General features: G+C 39.8%; 1 protein-coding gene and 2 pseudogenes across 5 annotated transcripts in view; 2 read left to right on the forward strand and 1 right to left on the reverse strand.

The window, feature by feature from the left end:
• Positions 1–20,835, forward strand: part of TMEM62 (transmembrane protein 62) — a 52,313-nt gene that overhangs the window by 3,925 nt on the left and 27,553 nt on the right. For 2 of the 5 annotated variants that reach the window (XM_030930144.1, XM_030930145.1), the window contains 6 exons: positions 1,132–1,177; positions 9,726–9,867; positions 12,305–12,429; positions 12,577–12,699; positions 15,240–15,395; positions 18,094–18,253. In XM_030930144.1, coding sequence (XP_030786004.1) covers positions 1,132–1,177; positions 9,726–9,867; positions 12,305–12,429; positions 12,577–12,699; positions 15,240–15,395; positions 18,094–18,253 — 752 coding nt within the window. The remainder of the gene's footprint in view (positions 1–1,131; positions 1,178–9,725; positions 9,868–12,304; positions 12,430–12,576; positions 12,700–15,239; positions 15,396–18,093; positions 18,254–20,835) is intronic. The other 3 variants (XM_030930146.1, XM_030930147.1, XM_030930148.1) reach the window with 2 other exon arrangements.
• Positions 398–809, forward strand: LOC115897469 (annotated as a pseudogene).
• On the reverse strand, positions 2,670–3,916 carry LOC104678493 (annotated as a pseudogene).

Consider the following 20,835-nt stretch of genomic DNA (forward strand, 5'->3'; position numbering starts at 1 on the left):
ATTTTGTTAAGATATCAACATTTTAAAGTATCAATCTAATTGATTGACATTCTACCATTAAAAGTGTTATAGAAAGATGACAGAGGCTGCTGCAGTCACGCTGTGGCTAGCTCAGTCTGTGCCAGCAGAGGCAGAGAGCTTGGGGAGGGCCAGCTGCCCCTGCTGGAGCCTCAGTTAAATCTGAATATCCCATTGTCCCAACCCTCCCACAGATGTGCACCGGGCTGTACTTTGGCTTAAGACCTCAGGTGGACATCTCCACTGCCCGGGAATCGTTGAGTATGTAGGCAGGACAGCCTCCACGGAAGGCTGGTCATACCAGAGTCCCGCCTTGGCGTAGGCCTTGCCGTTGTGGCAGCTCTACTGTCTGTGCTGGTCTGAGGGTGGGCTGCCTGTCATGGGGGCAGCTGTTTCCCAGGGGGTGCTCATTGCCGTCATCTGCAACACCTCATAGGCTTCTTGCTGCTTCTGCTCCGAGTCATTCTCTGCCAGGCCTACCACTCTTGCTCTGCCAATATTGACTGTTTCTACAGATTTAGACCCAACTCCAGCCCTGGCTCCTATCCTGAAAAAGTACCACTGCCCAAGAAGCCTAGCCATGAAGGCAGCTACCTGCTGCAGCCCTGAAGGCCACTGGCTTAGCTTGGAGCTTGGGACCTAAGTCCATCCCACCCACATCCTGGAATCAAGATTCCAGGGTTTTAGCCAGCCTAGGGTCTAGAACTTGGAGCCCAGCCTGCTTGGATTGGACCCAGCAACCCAGAGTCTAGCCATACTGGTTCTAAGAGAGGCTCAGTGGCCCTAGAGAGATGGACCATGGTGGGAGTTCATGAGTTGGTGGTAGGGCCAGGGCCATCTGGACTCTGTTCTGAGTCTACCCTTTCCCTAGGCTTAACATTTCTAGTTTGGGGAAGCAAACTGAAACCCATGGCAATAATGGGAGGTTGTCTAGGATGGGCCCCTCTCCTAGTCCTCCCGCTATTTGCTGAATAATAAATGGAATGGCTCTACCCTGGGGGTGTGTGGGGGGGAATTGTTATAGAAAGAATTATTTTCCCTTAGTCATTAAAGAAAATGTTTGTATTCTTTTTTTAATGTGGATGAATGTTTGCTTTTTTTTTTTTTAATTAGATGCATTCAATATTCCAAGTCTGGACAGCGTCAAGAATTATTACAGGTACTGTAATAAACAGAAGACAGACCACTGTGTAGAGTCAGTGTTATAAGGAGGGTGTGGTCAATTCAATGAATGAGAGAAAACTTAAAAAAAATTTTAAGAGGCAGGAGTCTAACTATTTTGCCCAGGCTAGCCCTGAACTCCTGAGCTCAAACGATCCTCCTGCCTCAGACTCCTGTGTAGCTGGGGCTGCAGGCACATGCTACTGTGCCTAGCTGAAAACATTTTTTAACAGAAAAATTTTTTCTATAAAGAATCTCTGGTAATTAAAAAAATGAGCCTTTTTGTCTTCTTGTGACAGATGTATTTATTTTTGTTTAGACTTTTTCTTTTCTTTAATTCTTTCTGTTTCATATATAGGCATACCTCGTTTTATTGTGCTTCACCTTATAGCACTTTGCAGATGTTGCATTTTTTACAAATTGAAAGTTTGTGGCAAGCCTGCCTTGAGCAAGTCTATGGGAGCCATTTTTCCAACAGCACATGCTCACTTCGTGTCTCTGTCTCATTTTGGTAATTCTCACAATATTTCAGACTTTTTCATTGTATCTGTTATGGTGATCTGCGATCAGTGACCTTTGATGTTACTACTGTAACTGTTTCTGGGTGCTACAAACCTTGCCCATATAAGTCCAGGAACTTAATCAATAAATGCTATATGTGTTCTCAGTGCTCCACCAACCAGCTGTTCTCCTATCTCTCTCCCTCACCTCTGGCCTCCCTATTCCCTGAGAGACAACAATATTAAAATTAGGCCAGTCAACAACCCTACAATGGCCTCTAAGTGTTCAAGTGAAAGGAAGGGCCCAACATCTCTCACTTTAAATCAAAAGGTAGAAATGATGAAGCTTGGTGAGAAAGGCTGTTGAAAGGCTATCAGGTAGGCTGAAAGCTAGGCCTCTTGAGCTGGAGCAGTGAGCCAAGTTGTGAATGCAAAGGAAAAGTTCTTGAAGGAAATGGAAAGTGCTGCTCCAGTGAACAGATGAATGATTAGAAAGTGAAACAGTCCTACTGCTGATGTGCAGAAAGTTTTAGTGTTCTGGATAGACGATCAAAGCATCTACAACATTCACTTAAGCCAAAGCCTAATCCAGAGCAAGATGCTAACTCCCTTCAATTCTGTGAAGACTGAGAGAGGTAAGGAAGCTGCAGAAGAAAAGTTGGAAGCTGGCAGAGGTTGCTTCATGAGGTCTGAGGAGAGAAGTTGACTCTATAACATAAATATGCAGTGTGACGCAGCAAGTGCTGATTGGAGAAGCTGCAGCAAGTGACCCAGAAGATCTAGCTAAGATAATTGATGAAGGTGGCTGCACTAAACAACAGATTTTCCGTGTAAGTGAAACAGCCTTCTTTTGGAAGAAGATGCCATCTAGGACTTTCATAGCTAGAGAGAAGTCAATCCCTGGCTTCAAAGGACAGGCTGACTGTTGCTAGGGTTCCATGCAGTTGATGACTTTTTTTTTTTTTTTTAGAAAGTTACACAATAATTTATTTATTGAGGGCCTCCTCTCCCTGCCCTTGCAGTCTCTAGGTCACTTTTCCGCTTGTAGATGTTGCACGTCAGCCCTAGAAAGATGACTGGGGGCAGGGGCACTGTGTACTGTTCAGTGAGACTCATAATGTGGCTGTAACTGTCTTCCTATTATTGCAAGAACACAGCCGGCAGATCCAGCTCCTCATACAGTCTTCACCGGGGCCACCTTCTTGGCCTCCTTCTGCCCGTAATTCTCCTTCAGGATCTGGTACTGTTCCGGAGTGGCCCATTGCAGACACTGAACCACCAGCCAGCTGCATTTGTTGTCCTGTTTGTCAGTGCCAACTTTGCCGGTCACACTGGGGTCCCCAAAAGAGGTCAAGGTAATCATCCTGAATCTGAAAGAACTCTCCCTCTCCCATCTCCAGCAGGATCTTCTTGGCATTGGTGTGCTCCTTCTCACCATCAATGCCTGCCATGTACATGGCTGCAGCTACAGGAAGGTAGAAGGAGTAGAAAGATGCCTTGTACTTGACACTAGATTTGTACCTCTTTTTAGTGAATTTGCCAAGATCTGCATTGCCCTGGGGGGCTGGCCAATCTCAGTCTGATAGAAACTCTGCAGGAAGAGCTGGATCAGGTTCAGGTAATAGGGCTGCTCCCTGCAACAGAGCTTCAGCAGGTGGTACATACATGCTTCCCTTCCAGAAGCATAGCATCATTGATGGCATCCAAACCCACGCTGGGCTTCTGATACCAGCAGATCTATCCCTGGCTGGTGAGGGATGAAGCCGTGATGTCATCTGCCACCAGGAAGAAAGCTTGCAGCAGTTCCACACACCAGCCCACAGTCAGGGCCCGCTGGAGACTCTCAGCATCCTGTTTCCTCAGCTCCACCAGCTCCAAGAATACTACGAGCACTGTCAAAGCCCAGTGATACTTGCCTCCAATGGCATTGTACTACAGGACCTCCTTGAGCTGAGTGATAGCATCTCCTGTCTCTGGGTGCCCCATCTCATCCTCAGTCAGCACCCTAACAATCTGGGAGAAGCACTGAACGAAATCCTGCATTTCTTGGAGAGAAATGTCTGATTTCTAGTCTCCATTCATTCTGAGGGAGGAGCAAAGGGCTCTGTTCCTGGATGTGGGTTCCTGCTCCATAGCTGATGACTTTAAGTGGAGCCAATGCCTATTTACCATTCTGAAAATCCTTGGGTGCTTCAGCATTATGCTAAATCTACTCTGCCTATGTTCCATATATGGAACAACAAAGCCTGGATAATAATAGCACATCTGTTTACAGCGTGGTTTACTGAATATTTGAAGTCCACTGTTGAGAACTACTGCTCAGAAAAAGATATTCCTTTCAAAGTATCAGTGATCATTGACAATGCACCTGGTCACCCAAGAGCTCTGAGGAAGTTGTACAAGGAGTTGAATGTTACTTTCATGCCTACTAGCATAGTATTCATCCCGTAGCCAATGGATCAAGAAGTAATTTCAATTTTCAACTCTTACTATTTAAGAAACACATTTCATAAGACTGTAGCTGCCTTAGATTATGATTCTTCTTCTGATGGATGTGGGCAGTCGATTGAAAAATTTATGGAAAGGATTCACCATTCTAGATGCCATTAAGAACAGTTGCAGTTAATTGGAGGAGGTTAAAATAACATGAACAGGAGTTTGATTCTGCCCCTCATGGGTAATTTTAAGGGGTTCAAGACTTCAGTGGAGGAAGTAACTGCAAATGTGGAAATAGCAGGAGAACTAGGATTAGAAGTGGAGCCTGGGCCGGGCGCGGTGGCTCAAGCCTGTAATCCCAGCACTTTGGGAGGCCGAGACGGGCGGATCATGAGGTCAGGAGATCGAGACCATCCTGGCTAATACGGTGAAACCCCGTCTCTACTAAAAAAATACAAAAAACTAGCCAGGCGATGAGGCGGGCACCTGTAGTCCCAGCTACTCGGGAGACTGAGACAGGAGAATGGCGTGAACCCGGGAGGCGGAGCTTGCAGTGAGCTGAGATCCGGCCACTGCACTCCAGCCTGGGTGGCAGAGCAAGACTCCGTCTCAAAAAAAAAAAAAAAAAAAAAAAAGAAGTGGAGCCTGAAGAAGTGACTAAATTGCTGCAATCTTAGGATAAAATTTGAACAGATGGCAAGTTGCTTCTTATGGATGAGCAGAAACAGTGGTTTCTTGAGAAGGAAACTACTCCTGGTAACTATGATGTGAACATTTTTGAAATGACAACAAAGGATTTAGAATTATACATAAATTTAGTTGATAAAGCTACAGAGAAATTCTTGTGAAAGGAAAAGTCAATTGATGTAGCAAACTTCATGGTTATTTTAAGAAATTACCCCAGCCACCCCAACCACCACCCTGATCAGCCAGCATTCACCAACATCAAAACAGGACTCTCTATCAGTAAAAAGATTTGACTCACTGAAGGCCCAGATGATCATTAGCATTTTTAGCAGTAAAGTTTTTTTTTCCCCCCGAGACAGGGTCTCACTCTGTCACCCAGGCTGGAGTACAATAGCGCGATCTCAGCTCACTGCAACCTCCACGTCCCAGTCTCAAAGTGATCCTCCCACCTCAGCCTCTCGGGTAGTTGGGACCACAGACATGAGCCACCATTCCTGGCTAATTATTGTAATTTTTTATAGAGACAGGGTTTTGATGTGTTGCCCAGGCTAGTCTCGAACTCCTGGGCTCAAGTGATCCACTCACCTCAACCTCCCAAAGTGCTAGGAGAACAGGCGTGAGCCACCATGCCCAGTCAGTAGAAGTATTTATAAATTAAGGTATGTGCATTGTTTTGTTAGGCATGAAGCAATTGTACACTTAATAGACTATAGTATGGTGTAAACATAACAGTTTTTTTTTTTTTTTTTTTGAGACAGGATCTTGCTCTGTTGCCCAGGCTGGAGTGTAGTGGCACCATCTTGGCTCACTGCAACCTCCATCTCCCTGGTTCAAGCGAGTCTCCTGACTCAGCCTCCTGAGTAGCTGGGACTACAGGCATGTGCTACCATGCCTGGCTAATCTTTGTGTTTTTAGTAGAGACGGTTTTGCCATGTTGGCCAGGCTGGTCTCAAACTCCTGACCTGAAGTGATCTGCCTGCCTCGGCCTCCAGAAGTGCTGGGATTACAGGCATAAGCCACTGCCCCCGGCTGTAAACATAACTTTCATACACACTGGGAAACCAAAAATTCATGTGACTCGCTTTTTTGCAATATTTGCTTTATTGTGGTGGTCAGGAACCACAATATCTCTGAAGTATGCATGTAGTTTAATGCTTTGTTTTGGCTAATGGTACTTTTAATATTCCACATGGGCTTAAACAATTTTTTTTTTTTTTGAGACGGAGTCTTGCTCTGTTGCCCAGGCTGGAGTGCAGTGGCCAGATCTCAGCTCACTGCAAGCTCCGCCTCCCGGGTTTACGCCATTCTCCTGCCTCAGCCTCCCGAGTAGCTGGGACTACAGGCGCCCGCCACCTCGCCCGGCTAGTTTTTTGTATTTTTTAGTAGAGACGGGGTTTCACCGTGTTAGCCAGGATGGTCTCGATCTCCTGACCTCGTGATCCGCCCGTCTCGGCCTCCCAAAGTGCTGGGATTACAGGCTTGAGCCACCGCGCCCGGCCGGGCTTAAACAATTTTTTAAGTCATTGATACATAAGAGAAGTCATTTATATCAGAGCTTGTCAGCCACACTACTGAGGTCACTGGGTTTTCAGAATCCTGGGATACTGATTTTCCTGGCCTCTGTGGTGGCTGGAGAGCCCAGTTAGTCACCTGGCTGCTTTATCTTTTCATCCTGTGTCATATAAATATTAAAATAATCTTTATTTGTCGTGAATGTGAAAAGGCAAGGGATCTCTGAATTAGAAACCAATTCTCTAGTTTCATTATATTTAGATTCCTCTTTTGGTTGCAGTTCACTTTTCAGCCTCAGGATATTCAGTAGCTTTGTTCTGCATTGTCAATCAATCATGTAGCAAATATTTATTGAGAGTCCATCCCTAGCTGGATAGTGTGAGAGATACATGAGCTAATGTTAAAAATTTGGCTTTTGCCTTCAAGGAACTGATAGTGTAGTTAAGGGACATCAGAATTATTTAGGAAACAATTAGAAAAGAACATGAAGGAATGGCTGATGAAATGCTAGATTATTTGGTACACATGATAATCACTGTGAGAAATCAGAAAAGTGTGGGGTGGACATAGAGAAGACTTTATAAAAGAAGCAAAAAATTGTCCAATCTTAAAAAATGAGTAGCATTTGAAGAACTAAGACATGCCAAGGAGGATATTTTAGGCAAAAGGATAGGTATGAATAGATCTTTAAAAGCTACGCACTGGGAAACCAAAAGCTGAACTTTGCTGGGGCAGTAAGGAAACTGGTATCACCAGAATTAACATTCATACTGAGGACTGGTATGACACTGGATAGGTAGCTTAGGGCTAATTTATGGAGGTCTTAAGTAACAAGCATAGAAGTTGAGATGTAATGGGTAATAGTTGGTAATTCAGCATAGGTTCTTAAGGAGGCAAGTAACATAATTAAAATAGTGTTTTATAAAGGGCAATCCCACAATAAAAAAGGAAAAAGATGGGGTAAAAAGGAAAAAAGATATTGGAGTTATGTGGACTACATAGGAGGATCCTGCAATAGTCCAGTCATGATATGAAGAGACATACCCATCTGAACTAAGTTCCTGGATATGGAGATGGTGACATCAATTTGAGGATGATAGGTCAAAAAGCACCGGTTAACTGAGTTTGTATAATTAGAGTCACTATACATTGGAAGAGGAGGTTGTTCTCTTTTGTTAATGTGAGAAAGGAAAAGGACAGAGATGAAAATCTTTCACTTCCTGTTAACTGTTTGTATCTTTGATGGTGACTATGGGCAGTTAGGAGACATTCAAAAATAATTAACAGGAACTGGGGCTGAGTGGTTATTTGGAAAGTAAAGTGAATAGTCACTTTAAAGTTTCTTACCTTTGTATTTTTGTTTTTAGCCACCTAAACTTTATCTGAATTTAATAAATGGCATTTTACTAAAAATGTAAATATTACAGAAATATCAATCTGAGGAAAAAAATTAAAGTTAAATCTTGATCTTAAAAATGTCCCAGAGAGGAGGCGGAGCTTTCTGTGAGCTGAGATCACGCCACTGCACTCCAGCCTGGGTGACAGAGCGAGACGCCGTCTCAAAAAAAAAAAAAAAAAAGTCCCGAAGAGGCTGGATGCAGTGGTTCATGCCTATAATCCTAGCACTTTGGGAGGCTGAGGCAGGTGCATCACTGGAGTCCAGGAGTTCGAGACCAGCCTGGGCAAGGTGGTGAAACCCCATCTCTACAAAAATACAAAAATTAGCTGGACATGGTGGCGTGCACCTTTAGTCCCAGCTACTCAGGAGGCTGAGATGGGAGGATCGCTTGAGCCCAGAAGGCTGAGATTGCAGTGAGCCGAGATCATGCCACTGCTCTCTAGCCTGGGTGACAGAGCCAGACCCTGTCTCAAAAAAATAAAATAAGCCCCAGAGAATGCCAAAATCCCATATTATGTTAGCATCATATATTTTAACTTGTGTTTTCAAATAGTTGGATTTATTTTTAGACAGTTGGATTTTAATGCATCAAAAATGCAGGAAAGGAAACAACATATGTAAGATTATAAGATTCTGAGGAATAGCTGAACATAAAATAAGAAAAAATACAAGTAAAAATTTTAATTTAGACTAAAACCCTGAAACAGAATTTTTTTTTTTTTTTGAGATGGAGTCTCACTTTGTTGCCCAGACTAGAGTGCAGTGGCGTGATCTCAGTTCACTGCAAGCTCTGCCTCCTGGTGGGTTCACGCCATTCTCCTGCCTCAGCCTCCCGAGTAGCTGGGACTACAGGCACCCACCACCACGCCTGGCTAATTTTTTTGTATTTTTAGTACAGATGGGGTTTCACTGTGTTAGCCAGGATGGTCTCAATCTCCTGATCTCATGATCTACCCGCCGTGGCCTCCCAAAGTGCTGGGATTATAGGTGTGAGCCACCACACCTGGCCCTGAAATAGAAATTTTAAAAATACCAAGAAGAAAGGCAATAGAACTAATTGACATTGTTTAAATTGGGTTTGACTAATTTCTGAGTATTAGTTGTAATTTCTGTATAATATATTTACTTGGGTTACATTATACATGATGGCTTTTGTGGCCCACTAGCATATTAAATTTCAGGAATTTGTATTTTTAAATATATGCTGTTAGGTAAAAATCATGTAAGACACTTAGATTAAAGATAATACCAACTTTCCTGATAATGTTCTGACATTTGAATAATATAGGTATGCCCCCCAATAAAATCTATACTTTCCTTCTTATTTATTCAACACATACTTAATGAGTGCGTGCTCTGTACTGTGTTACCCATCCTTTCTTCCTGGGCTTCACTCTGCAGTTTTATGGACACCTTCAGGGAACACTGTTGACACTTAAGGTGGTAAACTTTCATTAGTGGATATAGACCCTGTGTGTGTTATCAATGTATCTTTAGGAACTGAAAAAGATTTAACAACCCAGACCTAGACTAATATTTTTCTCCTTGCTTGAAGACTTCGTCTTGTCTTTCTTGTGAATTAAGCCTCTGTAGTCCTGTTTCAAGAAGTAAACAGCTTTTGTATCTCACTACACCAAGAATTCTTCTAGGTACTTAGTAGGCCCTCACTAAATCTGCAAATGATTGATAAATACTGTTCCACTTTATTCTGATTTGTTTCTTTTTGAACATTTAATGGACTGCCTAAAAGAGCTCTCTTACTTCTGAACGTTACTTGGTGAACTTGTGTTTGGTTATTGATGAATTAGTTTGCATGAGTCTTTGGGGACAATGGGAGAAAAACTTTGCAATTTCATTAGTTTATCCATTGTGGATCTAGTTTAGTATACTTCTCTGTCAGATCAGCAAATCTCTTTTTCAAAGGAAGGCAAAATCTTGTGTATTAGGGAAGGAATTTTAAAGCATTGTCTTTTTATGATTATACTAACACCCTCCTGTCTTCTATTTTTTAGGAAATATTCTGCTGTACGTAGAGATGGCTCTTTCCATTATGTCCACAGTACTCCCTTTGGCAACTATTCGTTCATCTGTGTAGATGCCACCATAAATCCAGGGCCTAAGAGACCCTATAATTTCTTTGGAATTTTAGATAAGGTGTAGTAAAAATCTTACTTCCCTTTGTAGCTTACTTATTTTTTCATGGATACATGTGGATCACTTAAAGTTATCATAAGTAAACTTGTTATTATCTAGGAATGCTTGAGAGAAATTTAACTTGGTTACAGGTATGGCTAGAAGTTACTGGCTATTTCAGCACTATTTTTGCTATCCTTGTTCTTGTCCCAAAATCTGAGAAAGAAGTACCTCACACTTTATGGAATAAACATTTATTAAATAGGTACTGAGTACAGGATGCACTTTGCAAGGAACAGGACATACAACTTTGTGTGGTATATTCCTAAGTTCCCATAATTGCCAGTTCTAACTAGTGTTTTTTTTTTTTTTTTTTTTTTTTTTTTTTTTTTTTGAGACGGAGTTTTGCTCTGTCGCCCAGGCTGGAGTATGGTGGTGTGATTTTTTTTTTTTTGAGACGGAGTCTGGCTCTGTCGCCCAGGCTGGAGTGCAATGGCCGGATCTCAGCTTACTGCAAGCTCCGCCTCCCAGGTTTACGCCATTCTCCTGCCTCCGCCTCCCAAGTAGCTGAGACTACAGGCGCCCGCCTCGTCGCCCGGCTAGTTTTTTGTATTGTTTAGTAGAGACGGGGTTTCACCGTATTAGCCAGGATGGTCTCGATCTCCTGACCTTGTGATCCGCCCGTTTCGGCCTCCCAAAGTGCTGGGATTACAGGCTTGAGCCACCGCGCCCGGCCTGGTGGTGTGATTTCAGCTCACTACAACCTCCACATCCCAGGCTCAAGCAATTCTTGTGCCTCAGCCTCCCAGGTAGCTAAGATTACAGGCATGTGCCACCACGCCCAGCTAATTTTTGCATTTTTACTAGAGAGGGGGTTTCGCCATGTTGGCCAGGGTGGTCTTGAACTCCTGATCTCAAGTGTTCTACCAGCCTCAGCCTCCCAAAGTCCTGGGATTACAGGCATGAGCCACTGTGCCCAGCTGGTCTATATTTTAAGAAGAGAAGGACAACTATTGAAATCAATACGTTTATTTTCAAGTATTTTGACAAGACTAGGTGATTGCTGGATTTAAACTGTGGAAAGTCTCATTTGAGAACCTCTTATTATTTCTTGGTACAGTAAATGCCAACTCATTATTTAATAAGCGTATGCCCCTAAGTAAGACATAGGTGCTCATATGAAAGAATACAAACATGGTAAGATCAAGTTCTTAGACTCTTAGAGTATTAAATATAGTGGTAAGGTATAAGACCAGTATAGAAATGAATATAATAAAGAACAGAATTTGCTAAATTAGAACTATGAGGTTCAGAGTTAGACGAGAGTTCGAAAGAATGTGAAATCAAGTGAACAGAATATTGTCAAATGCATTGCGTTACTTTAGGCATTTTATTTAATTGGGTTCTATTTTGTTTCCTATCTATCAAGTGTCTTTAGTCAGGGTTGATGAACTTACATTAAATCCCATTCCTTAGTATAGTGTTTTTTAAGGTAGAATTCAAGGATCATGTACATGAAAACCAACTGGAGTGTTACAAAATGCAGATTCCCTGGCCTTGCCCCAGACTTACCAAATTAAAAACCCTGGGGGTAGAGCCCAGAAATGTATTGCTGTAAGCACCTTACAGATAATATTAATGCATATTTACATATGTACCAGTTATTTTTTGAAATCAGCTTTTGAGGTATGATTTGAATACTATAAAATACTCTCATTTTAAGTGTTTGAAGAGTTTTGACAAATGTATATACTGGTATAACTGTCACCACAGTTAAGACTAGAACATTTCCATCATCCTAAAGTCTTGTCTTCCTTGTATAGTCTTTACCTCCTAGGGAATCACTGATTGGTTTTCTATCAGTATAGATTTGTTTTGTTTGTTTTACAATTTTGTATAAATGAAATCATAGAGTATGTACTCTTGGGTCTGGCTTCTTTTGCTCAGTATGTTTCCGAGATCCATCCATATGATTGTGTGTATCATTAGTTCTTTCCTTTCTGTTGCTGAGTAGTATTCCATTGTGTGGATGTATTACAACTTGTTGATGGTTTCTAGTTTTTGGCTATTATCAGAGCTGTTATAAACATTTAGGTAGAAGTCTTTCCATGATATTATTTTAGAAGTTTAGTTTCTGTATCCTTTTTATTAATTGTAATGTGTTATACAAAGCTGTAAAGATTAGTGATGACTTCTTTATTTCTCAATTTCCTTATCTATTAAAATAGGATATCTTCCCTACCTATTGCAGAGTTATTTTTAGGATCAAATGAAATATAATATATGTGAAAACCATTTGAAACTTACAGAGGTCCATAGAGGTCATTAACTAGTAAGGTTTAAGGTCTAGACACATATAATAATTATTATACATCTTCAGAGGAGTTTTCTAATCTGTTGACATTAGATTTTAGCCTGAGCCCTAATTTAAGATCCTTCCATTTTTCTCCCATTTCAGAAAAAGATGGAGGAGCTCTTATTACTGGCCAAGGAAAGCAGTCGGAGCAACCATACAATTTGGTTTGGACACTTTACAACATCCACTATTCTTTCTCCATCACCAGGAATCCGGTCAATAATGAGGTGAGACAAGCTTCCAAAATCAGAATTCATTTGTTTTTAGTTTTTTATTTTGCTGTACCTATTCTGCTTTTCTGGCAAGACATTTTTATTAGTTTGGCCTCACAAGTTATCTTTGTTCATTTATTTCATTTATTTTTCACTGGTTAGTTCGGCTATAGCTTATTTGTGTGGACACCTCCATACACTTGGTGGACTGATGCCTGTTTTGCACACTCGTCACTTCCAGGGCACTTTGGAACTTGAGGTGGGAGACTGGAAGGATAATAGGAGGTAAGGGAACCTCCCCACAGAATAAAACTTATGCACATAAGTTTTGCCAAAGCAATGATAGTTTTCTTGCTGATATCATGGGTGATCACAGTTAAAGAAAAACTTGTGATATTTCTGTCTTTAAAGTAATATATGGCTCTGCAATCTTTGTCATTTTGTGGAAACCTTGTCACAGCAGAGTGTTTACTATCACTATGTTACATTGGATTTTCAAGATATGTCCATTAGGAAATGGACTCAAACTCTGGTGCGCACAAGAATTATGGAGGAGCTTATGAAAAATAAAAATTTTCAGGCACTACTTCTAGAGATTTTGACTGTGTTGGTCTGGATTAGGGTCCAACAAACTACATTTTTTTTTTTTTTTTGAGACAGAGTCACATTCAGCCACCCAGGCTGGAGTGCCGTGGCATGATCTTGGCTCATTGCAACCACCATCTCCTGGGCTCAAGTGATTCTCCTGTCTCAGCCTACCTAGTAGCTGAGATTACAGGCACCCACCATCATGCCCGGCTAATTTTTGTATTTTAGTAGAGACAGGGTTTCACCATGTTGGCCAGGCTGGTCTTGAACTCCTGACCTCAGGTGATCTATCCGCCTTGGCCTCCCAAAGTACTAGGATTACAGGTGTGAGCCACGGCACCTGGCCCAAACTGCATTTTTTAAAAGCCCTCTGGGTGGTCTATGCACCACAGTTTGAGAAATACTAGTACTAGAAGTGCCTTTTTTTTCCTCCTGAATTTTGTATCTACCATACTGGTTACTGCTACAAGATGGCAGTGATTTAAGTTCTTCAAATAGATGATAGTTGACTTTTTTAAGGTTAAAGGCTAACAGAAAACATGTTTATCAAAAGCATGTAGTATAGTTAAATATATGTTTTTTTCTTTTTTAAAAGAAGTATTTAAGTGAAATAGTTTATCAAGTTTTGAGGAGTATCATCTTATTGTTTAACTACTACAGTTATTTAATTTATACAAACCCTGTGCTCTAAGATAATAGGTACTCAACAAAGATTTGTTGAGCTGAATATGTTATCTTTTTGTTTTTAACTACTTCCATTAATTAAAAAGGAACTTTACATCTTGAAAGGTACTTCCTCATTTTGGTTGACTTTTTAGAAACTGTATGAGTTATGCTTGAAACCTGTAATTATTTGGCAACTATAATTACTTTGAGCGAAGAGTTGTCTGTTCATGACTGTGAGGCTGTGGGCTGGGCTATGATTGCCTTTTGTGAGATAGTCTTACTAAGCTTTGACCAGCTTCTTTATTTCTTCTAAGTGCTCCAGTTACAAGTTGTGTTGTTAATTATGAAGCCATTTCCTTTCTGTCTTCACCAGCATTCCTGTGTTCCAATCTTGGGGTTTTATCTGGAGTTTACTGAAAGGACCTAAACTTTACGTGCCCTTATAAACACTTACATTGTGTTGGTTACAATAGAAGAATTTTTAAAAACAGTATATTGGTAATATTAGGCTAGGCCTTATTGTAGATGCAGATAAATCCAGAAATATCAGTGGCTTAACACAAATGTTTTTCATTTGTGTAAATTCAATATGAGTCAGAAGAACTCTTGTCCATGGGGTGAGTCAGTAATTCAGACTTCATCTGTCTTAAAATTCCTATTTTGACATGTCAGTTCCAGGGCAGGGAAGACAGCAGGGAGAACTCACCCACTCTTAAGTACTCTGGACCACAGGCATGATATGTGTCACTTCTGTTCACAGGCCATTGGCCAAAACTAGTCACATGGTCCCAACCTGATACCAGGGAGACTGGGAAATGCAGGGGAATGTGTAGAGTATTTGGTGAGCACTAGTGTTTCTGCCATAGTGAATCATTTCTTTTTTTAATTCTAAAAGTTAGAAGATATAAAACTTTGGTTATTCTTTAATGAATATTTTATACCCTTTGTTATTGCATTTGGAAAATGAAAACAACTTTAATTTCTTTGAAATTATAGAAATGTTTAAGGCCAGGCGCAGTGGCTTACGCCTGTAATCCCAGCACTTTGGGAGGCCAAGGCAGGGGGATCACGTGAGGTCAGAAGTTCCAGACTCCTGCCCAACATGGTGAAACCCTGTCTCTGCTAAAAATAGCCAGGCATAGTGGCGGGCACCTGTAATCCCAGCTACTTAGTATTTTATGTAGCATTGTTGATGGGATGAAGAATGTCAGGTATTAGGGTTATAATAAATGTTTTAGGTTCGAAGTTGTCTTAAAGTACAGGGATAAGATGAATTACTTCAACAAGTATTCATTTAAAAATTAAAGAGTACATGCCATGTACCAGGTGTTGTTCAAGAGCACAGTTGAATCCATTGCCCAGTCAGAGGCCAGTTATCAGAGGCCAGACATATGTGAAGGCCAAAGTGATAGGGATAAGGGAAGAAAGAAAGAAAATATTACTTAATCTGTATTCAAATTCATCATGTAAAAAAGTCCTAGTTATGTATTTTTATATTTGTTCTGTATATTACCTGCATGACCTCTTACAATGTGAAGTGACTAAATTACCTTATCATTATCGGTCTCTAGGTACCGGATTTTTGCTTTTGATCATGACCTCTTTAGCTTTGCAGATTTGATCTTTGGCACATGGCCTGTGATTCTTATCACCAATCCTAAATCACTCCTTTATAGTTGTGGTAAACATGAACCACTAGAAAGACTTCTTCACTCAACACACATCAGGTATGTAGTGATTTTTCAGAATTTTCTTTCAGTTTGATAATGATGGAGGATAAGTCGTATGAAAGCTATAAGACACCCCATTTTAGTTTTCACAGCAACCTACACATTATATAAAGATAGATTGCTTAGTGTTTTGTTCCCATTAAGTTAAAAAGCAGATCATGTTTTTAAGCTGATGAAATTTTAAAAACCATTCAGAAATCTGTAATTCTAACATTATTATTTTTGTTTTATTTTATTCCAGCCTTTTTATTTGCATGCTTTTACATTGCTATAAGCATAATGCACACGTTCCTTTATAGCCTGCTTTTTAAAATTTGCATTATATATCAAATTTGTTTTCATTTTGTTGTGTAGCCTTCTAAGAAAGCAAAAGCTATACATATATAATCCTTATGGAATTGAAAATTCAGTTGGCAAGTGAATTTGTTTTGTTTTGTTTTGATTTCGACAGAGTCTTGCTTTGTTGCCTGGGCTGGAATGCAGTGGCCTGATCTTGGCTCACTGCAACCACCGCCTCCCGAGTTCAAGCTTTTCTCATGCCTCAGCCTCTGGAGTAGCTGAGATTACAGGTGTATGCCACCAAACCTGGCTAATTTTTGTATTTTTAGCAGAGAGAGGGGTTTCACTGTGTTGGCCAGGCTGGTCTCGAACTCCTGACCTCAAGGGATCCACCCTCCTCTGCCTCCCAAAGTGCTGGGATTACAGGCTTGAACCACCATGCCCAGCCATGAATTTGAGTATATAGATTAATGGAATCCTAATGGGACATTAACATTCTTTTTGCAAAGAGACATATAACTTCTTTCAAGTGTAAGGGCACTTTTAAAAATATACTTTTACAGTTTTTTTGAAAAGTAATATGACAGAACAGCCTTTGGAAAACAGGGTAATGGGATTTTAAGTATGTTTTCTCCACTTCTAACAGAACTATTATTAACACTTCTGAGAATTTCTTCTCAGGCGTTCTCTCTTAAGCATGTTTTTATATAATTATAATCATAAGGCACATCTATTCTAATTCCTGATTTGTTTTCTTTCAACACAAAGAATGTACCACAGTTTTTCTAACCATTTTCATGTCTCACTGGTGAACTTTTAAGTTTTTTCTTATTTGTGGATGAATATCTGGTACATATATATTCTTCCTTCACTTGAATAATTTCTTTAAGAAAGAGTTCTAGAAGTGGGATTCTAGATGAAAGAGTTTGAATTCTTTTATGACTGTTGATAAAAATTGCCCAATCCCTTTTTTTTGGAGCTAAAATCACTATTTTTAATCATGGTAAGCATGATTAAACAAAGTACACGTAGCATAAAATGTACCATTTTAACCATTTTTAAGTGTATAGTTCAGTAGCATTAAGTTTAAGTTTACATTGTTGTGCAGCCATCACAATGGTTATCCACAAATGGATAAATGTTATCTATTTCCAGAACATTTATCATTTTCTAAAACTGAAATTTTTACCCATTAAACAATAACTTCCCATTCTTCCCTCTCCCACAGACTCTGGCAGCCACCAATCTACTTTCTGTCTCTACGAATTTGACTACTCTAGCTAACTCATAAGTGGAACCATTCAATATGTATACTTTTGTGACTGGCTTATTTTCATTTAACATGATATCCTCAAGGTTTATACATGTTGGCGGCATGTGTCAGAATTTCCTTCCTTTTAAAGGCTGAATAATATTCCATCGCACATTGTGTGTGTGTATATATGTATACACACACATACACATATATACACACACACACCACATTTTGTTTATGTGTTCAGTGGACACTTGGGTTGCTTCTACCTTTTGGCTATGTTGAATAATGCTTCTATGAATATGGGTGTACAGATATCTGTTCAAGTCCCTGCTGTCACTTCTTTTAGATATATATCCAGAAATGGAATTGCTGGATCATATGGTAATTATCTGTTTAATTTTTTAAGGAGCTGCCATACTGTTTTCCATGGTGGCTGCACCATTTTATACTCCCACCAGCAGTGTATCAGGTATCCAATTACTTTCAACAACAGATGCTAATTTATAATATTACCAAGCAATATATGAGTGCCAAATTCACAGTACTCTTATTATTATTGGATATTATGCTTGAAAAAGTATTTACTAATTAACTTGTAAAAAATGGTACCAAGATGTTTACATTTTTTTTTTATCACTAATGAAATGGAATGCACATGTGTCAGTTAGGTTTTTTGGTGGGAGCTGGATATCAGGTTTAGGTGTCATACTCTCTGAAAGGGCTTGGTAGCCTAGTCCTGGTTATAACCCTGTTTCTTTGGGACAGATACCCTGGTACCAAATGAGTAGATGGTAGGCTTGACAAAATGAGATTTCTACCCTATATTATTTTCCTAAGAGAAAAATCAGTACTTCTGCAGTTTCTTCAGAAAGAACTTTGAATCTACCTTACCTATATTTGTCAAAAGAAAATTGATTTTTCTTTCTAAAAAGTAAAGAATAGTTCCGAATTTCTTACCAGTTCAGTTTTGCTAATTGTCCAACTCCAGAAGCCCCCATTCAGAAAGAAACCAGATCATATGAATAGTGGCTTCTGCAGTTGTACAATATGATGGTTCTGCCTATATGTATATATTTGCAAGTTACAATAAGGTTTTTCTCCTTTACAAAAACAATGACAAACCTCAAACCATGTGTTTTATATATGCTCTCATTTTAGAGTTTTGGCCTTTTCCTTATCCTCCATTACTTCTGTCACAGTTAAGATTGATGGAGTTCATTTAGGCCAGGCTGTTCATGTGTCTGGTCCCATTTTCGTACTGAAGTGGAATCCTAGAAACTATAGTAGTGGGATACATAACATAGAAGTAATCGTCCAGGTAAGTTAGTAATTTATATTTACTATGTAAATGATTAAGCTGTAGCCACAATGAATTCTGGTTTGGAATTTTTTAGTCAATCGGTAATGAAACTATGTTTAAAAAAAAACTGGGGGCCAGGCATGGTGGCTTGCGCCTGTATTCCCAGCACTGTGGAAGGCCAAGGCAGGCGGATCACCTAAGCATAGGAGTTCGAGACCAGCCTGGGCAAAACAGTGAAACCCCTTCTTTACAAAAAAATACAAAAATTGGCTGGGCACGTGACATGTGCCTGTAGTCTCAGTTACTCAGGAGGCTGAGGCAGGAGAATCCACTTGAGCCCAGGAGGTAGAGATTGCAGTGAGCTGAGATTGCACCACTGTATTCCAGCCTGGGCAACAGAGCCAGACCCTGTCTCAAAATAAACAAAAAAGTGAAAAAATTTGGGCTGAGGCTGGAGGATCGCTTGAGGCCAGTAGTTTGAGACCAGCCAGGGCAACATAGTGAGACCCCATCTCAACAAAAAAATAAAAGTTAGCTGGGCATGGTGGCGTTCATCTGTAGTCCTAGCTACTTGGGAGGCTGAGATGGAAGGATCGCTTGAGCCCAGGAGTTCAAGGTTATAGTGAGCTCTGATTGTGCCAGTGCACTCTAGCCTGAGTGACACAGCGAGACCCCATCTCAAAAAAAAAAAAAAAAATTGAATACACTGTATTTAGTATATTCTGAAAATGGGGACTCAGGAATAATTCTAATATTAGATTAAAAACTAGGCAGAGGAGAAGAGGAGTGGCCATAGACTCCCTTTTTTTAACCCCAGGAAATCATTATTTTGTTTTCTTCCAACTTTGCCCAGAATCTTTTCATAATATGGGCAAATTCTCCAGTATACCCAAGGGTAATAGAATAAGTCAGAAAACATGTATTATGTTTCCATATCTTTGATTGCTGTCTCTAATTATAAGACAATTGTGTCATTATTTGAAAGCTTGAGGACACAGAATTTCCAGCGCATCAAAGGCACTTTTTTGTTAAGGGGAATAAGCATCGTTAGCATATGCAGTACCAGTTTGCCTTTTCTTATTCTGATTCAATTTAGGGCATTTAATTTATTAGCAGCTGCCAGAGTAGAAAGTAATAATCATTACCAAAATAAAGCAGTTTCATTAAACTCTTAAGACAATAAGCTGTGCTCAGAAATTAGTTTCTTAAACACACACACACACACACACACACACAGACACACATAGACACACACGCACAACTGTCAATTTCTGCAACTTTGTGATTTGATGACAGTTTTTAACTATTTAATCTTCTAATATTAAGACTTAATTTGAAACACCAAATAATTTTTCAGAAAACATATGTAGTTATTTTCAGTATCTTTTTTATCCCCCCTACAGAAACAGGTTGAGCAGGAAGAAACTATTTACTGAGCTCCCTCTAAGGAGATGCTAGGCACTTAGAATTATTTACTTAGTCCGCAAAACAATCCTTTGTCGTGGGTAGTTTTACCCTTGGTTTGTAAATGGAGAAACTTGTACGTCTGCACAAGAGAAGACACTCTGCTATGCCACCCATCTTTAAAATGTTCTGTGTAGAAGGAAGAAAAAACTTAACAGAAGAAGTAGGAGAGATGGCTGGGGATGAACCCTTAAGGTCTCTCATATTAGAAGAAGTTGGACCATTTTAAAGAGACGTGAAGGTTCATGTGCACCTAGAATAAATTATTCCCTGCCTTTACAGTCACTACAGTCTGGAGAGCCTCAGAACCCCAGTGTATTATTTTCTTAATAAGATATACATACAACTTCTGTAGCTTTATGAAGAAAAAAAAAACATAGCTTACATTCCTTGAAACATTTCTAACTGCTTAGTTGAATCCTTAATAAAAATGTAAAATCACATACTTTTTGTATGTTTAACATTTCTTACAAAGGTATGCAGGTATAATTTTTACATAATAACATAATAAACCCTGTATATTTAAAGTATACAATTTGATGAGTTTTGACATATGTATACATCCTTGAAGTCATCGCCTACAAGCAATATGATACATTTCCCTCAAAAGTTTTCTTATATCCTTTGCAATCTGTTTTCCTTACATCCTCAATCTCAGGCAAGGGCTCATCTGTTTTCTGTTTTCTTATATGTATAACTTTAAACAACCTACTGAGTATTAAATAGGGAACCTCGTCCCCTCGTTTGTTCGTGGGAAAGTTCTGTCCTTTTAAATACAGTAAACTATAGATGAGTCAGATTTGAAACTCAAAATCTGTAGGAGAAGACATGTGTTTATTATCTAATATTTTACCTACTCATTGTATTTATTGACTATCTATAGGTTCCCTGCAGTCTAGTAGCAACTAGACCTTTAAATCAATTTTCAATGTGGGTCCTGGGCTAGTGGTATCAATATCATCTGGGAACTTGTTAGAAATGGAAATTCTTAGGTCCCATCCAAAACCTACTGAATCAGAAACTTTGGAGATAGGACCCAGCAATCTAGTTTAACAATCTCTCCAAGTGATTCTGATGTCCACTGAAGTTTGAGTACCTGTAGTTTAAGATTATTGTGCCTACTTTGCCAATTTAAA

The sequence above is a fragment of the Rhinopithecus roxellana genome, chromosome 5 (assembly GCF_007565055.1).
Source record: "Rhinopithecus roxellana isolate Shanxi Qingling chromosome 5, ASM756505v1, whole genome shotgun sequence".
Taxonomy (NCBI): Eukaryota; Metazoa; Chordata; class Mammalia; order Primates; family Cercopithecidae; genus Rhinopithecus; species Rhinopithecus roxellana.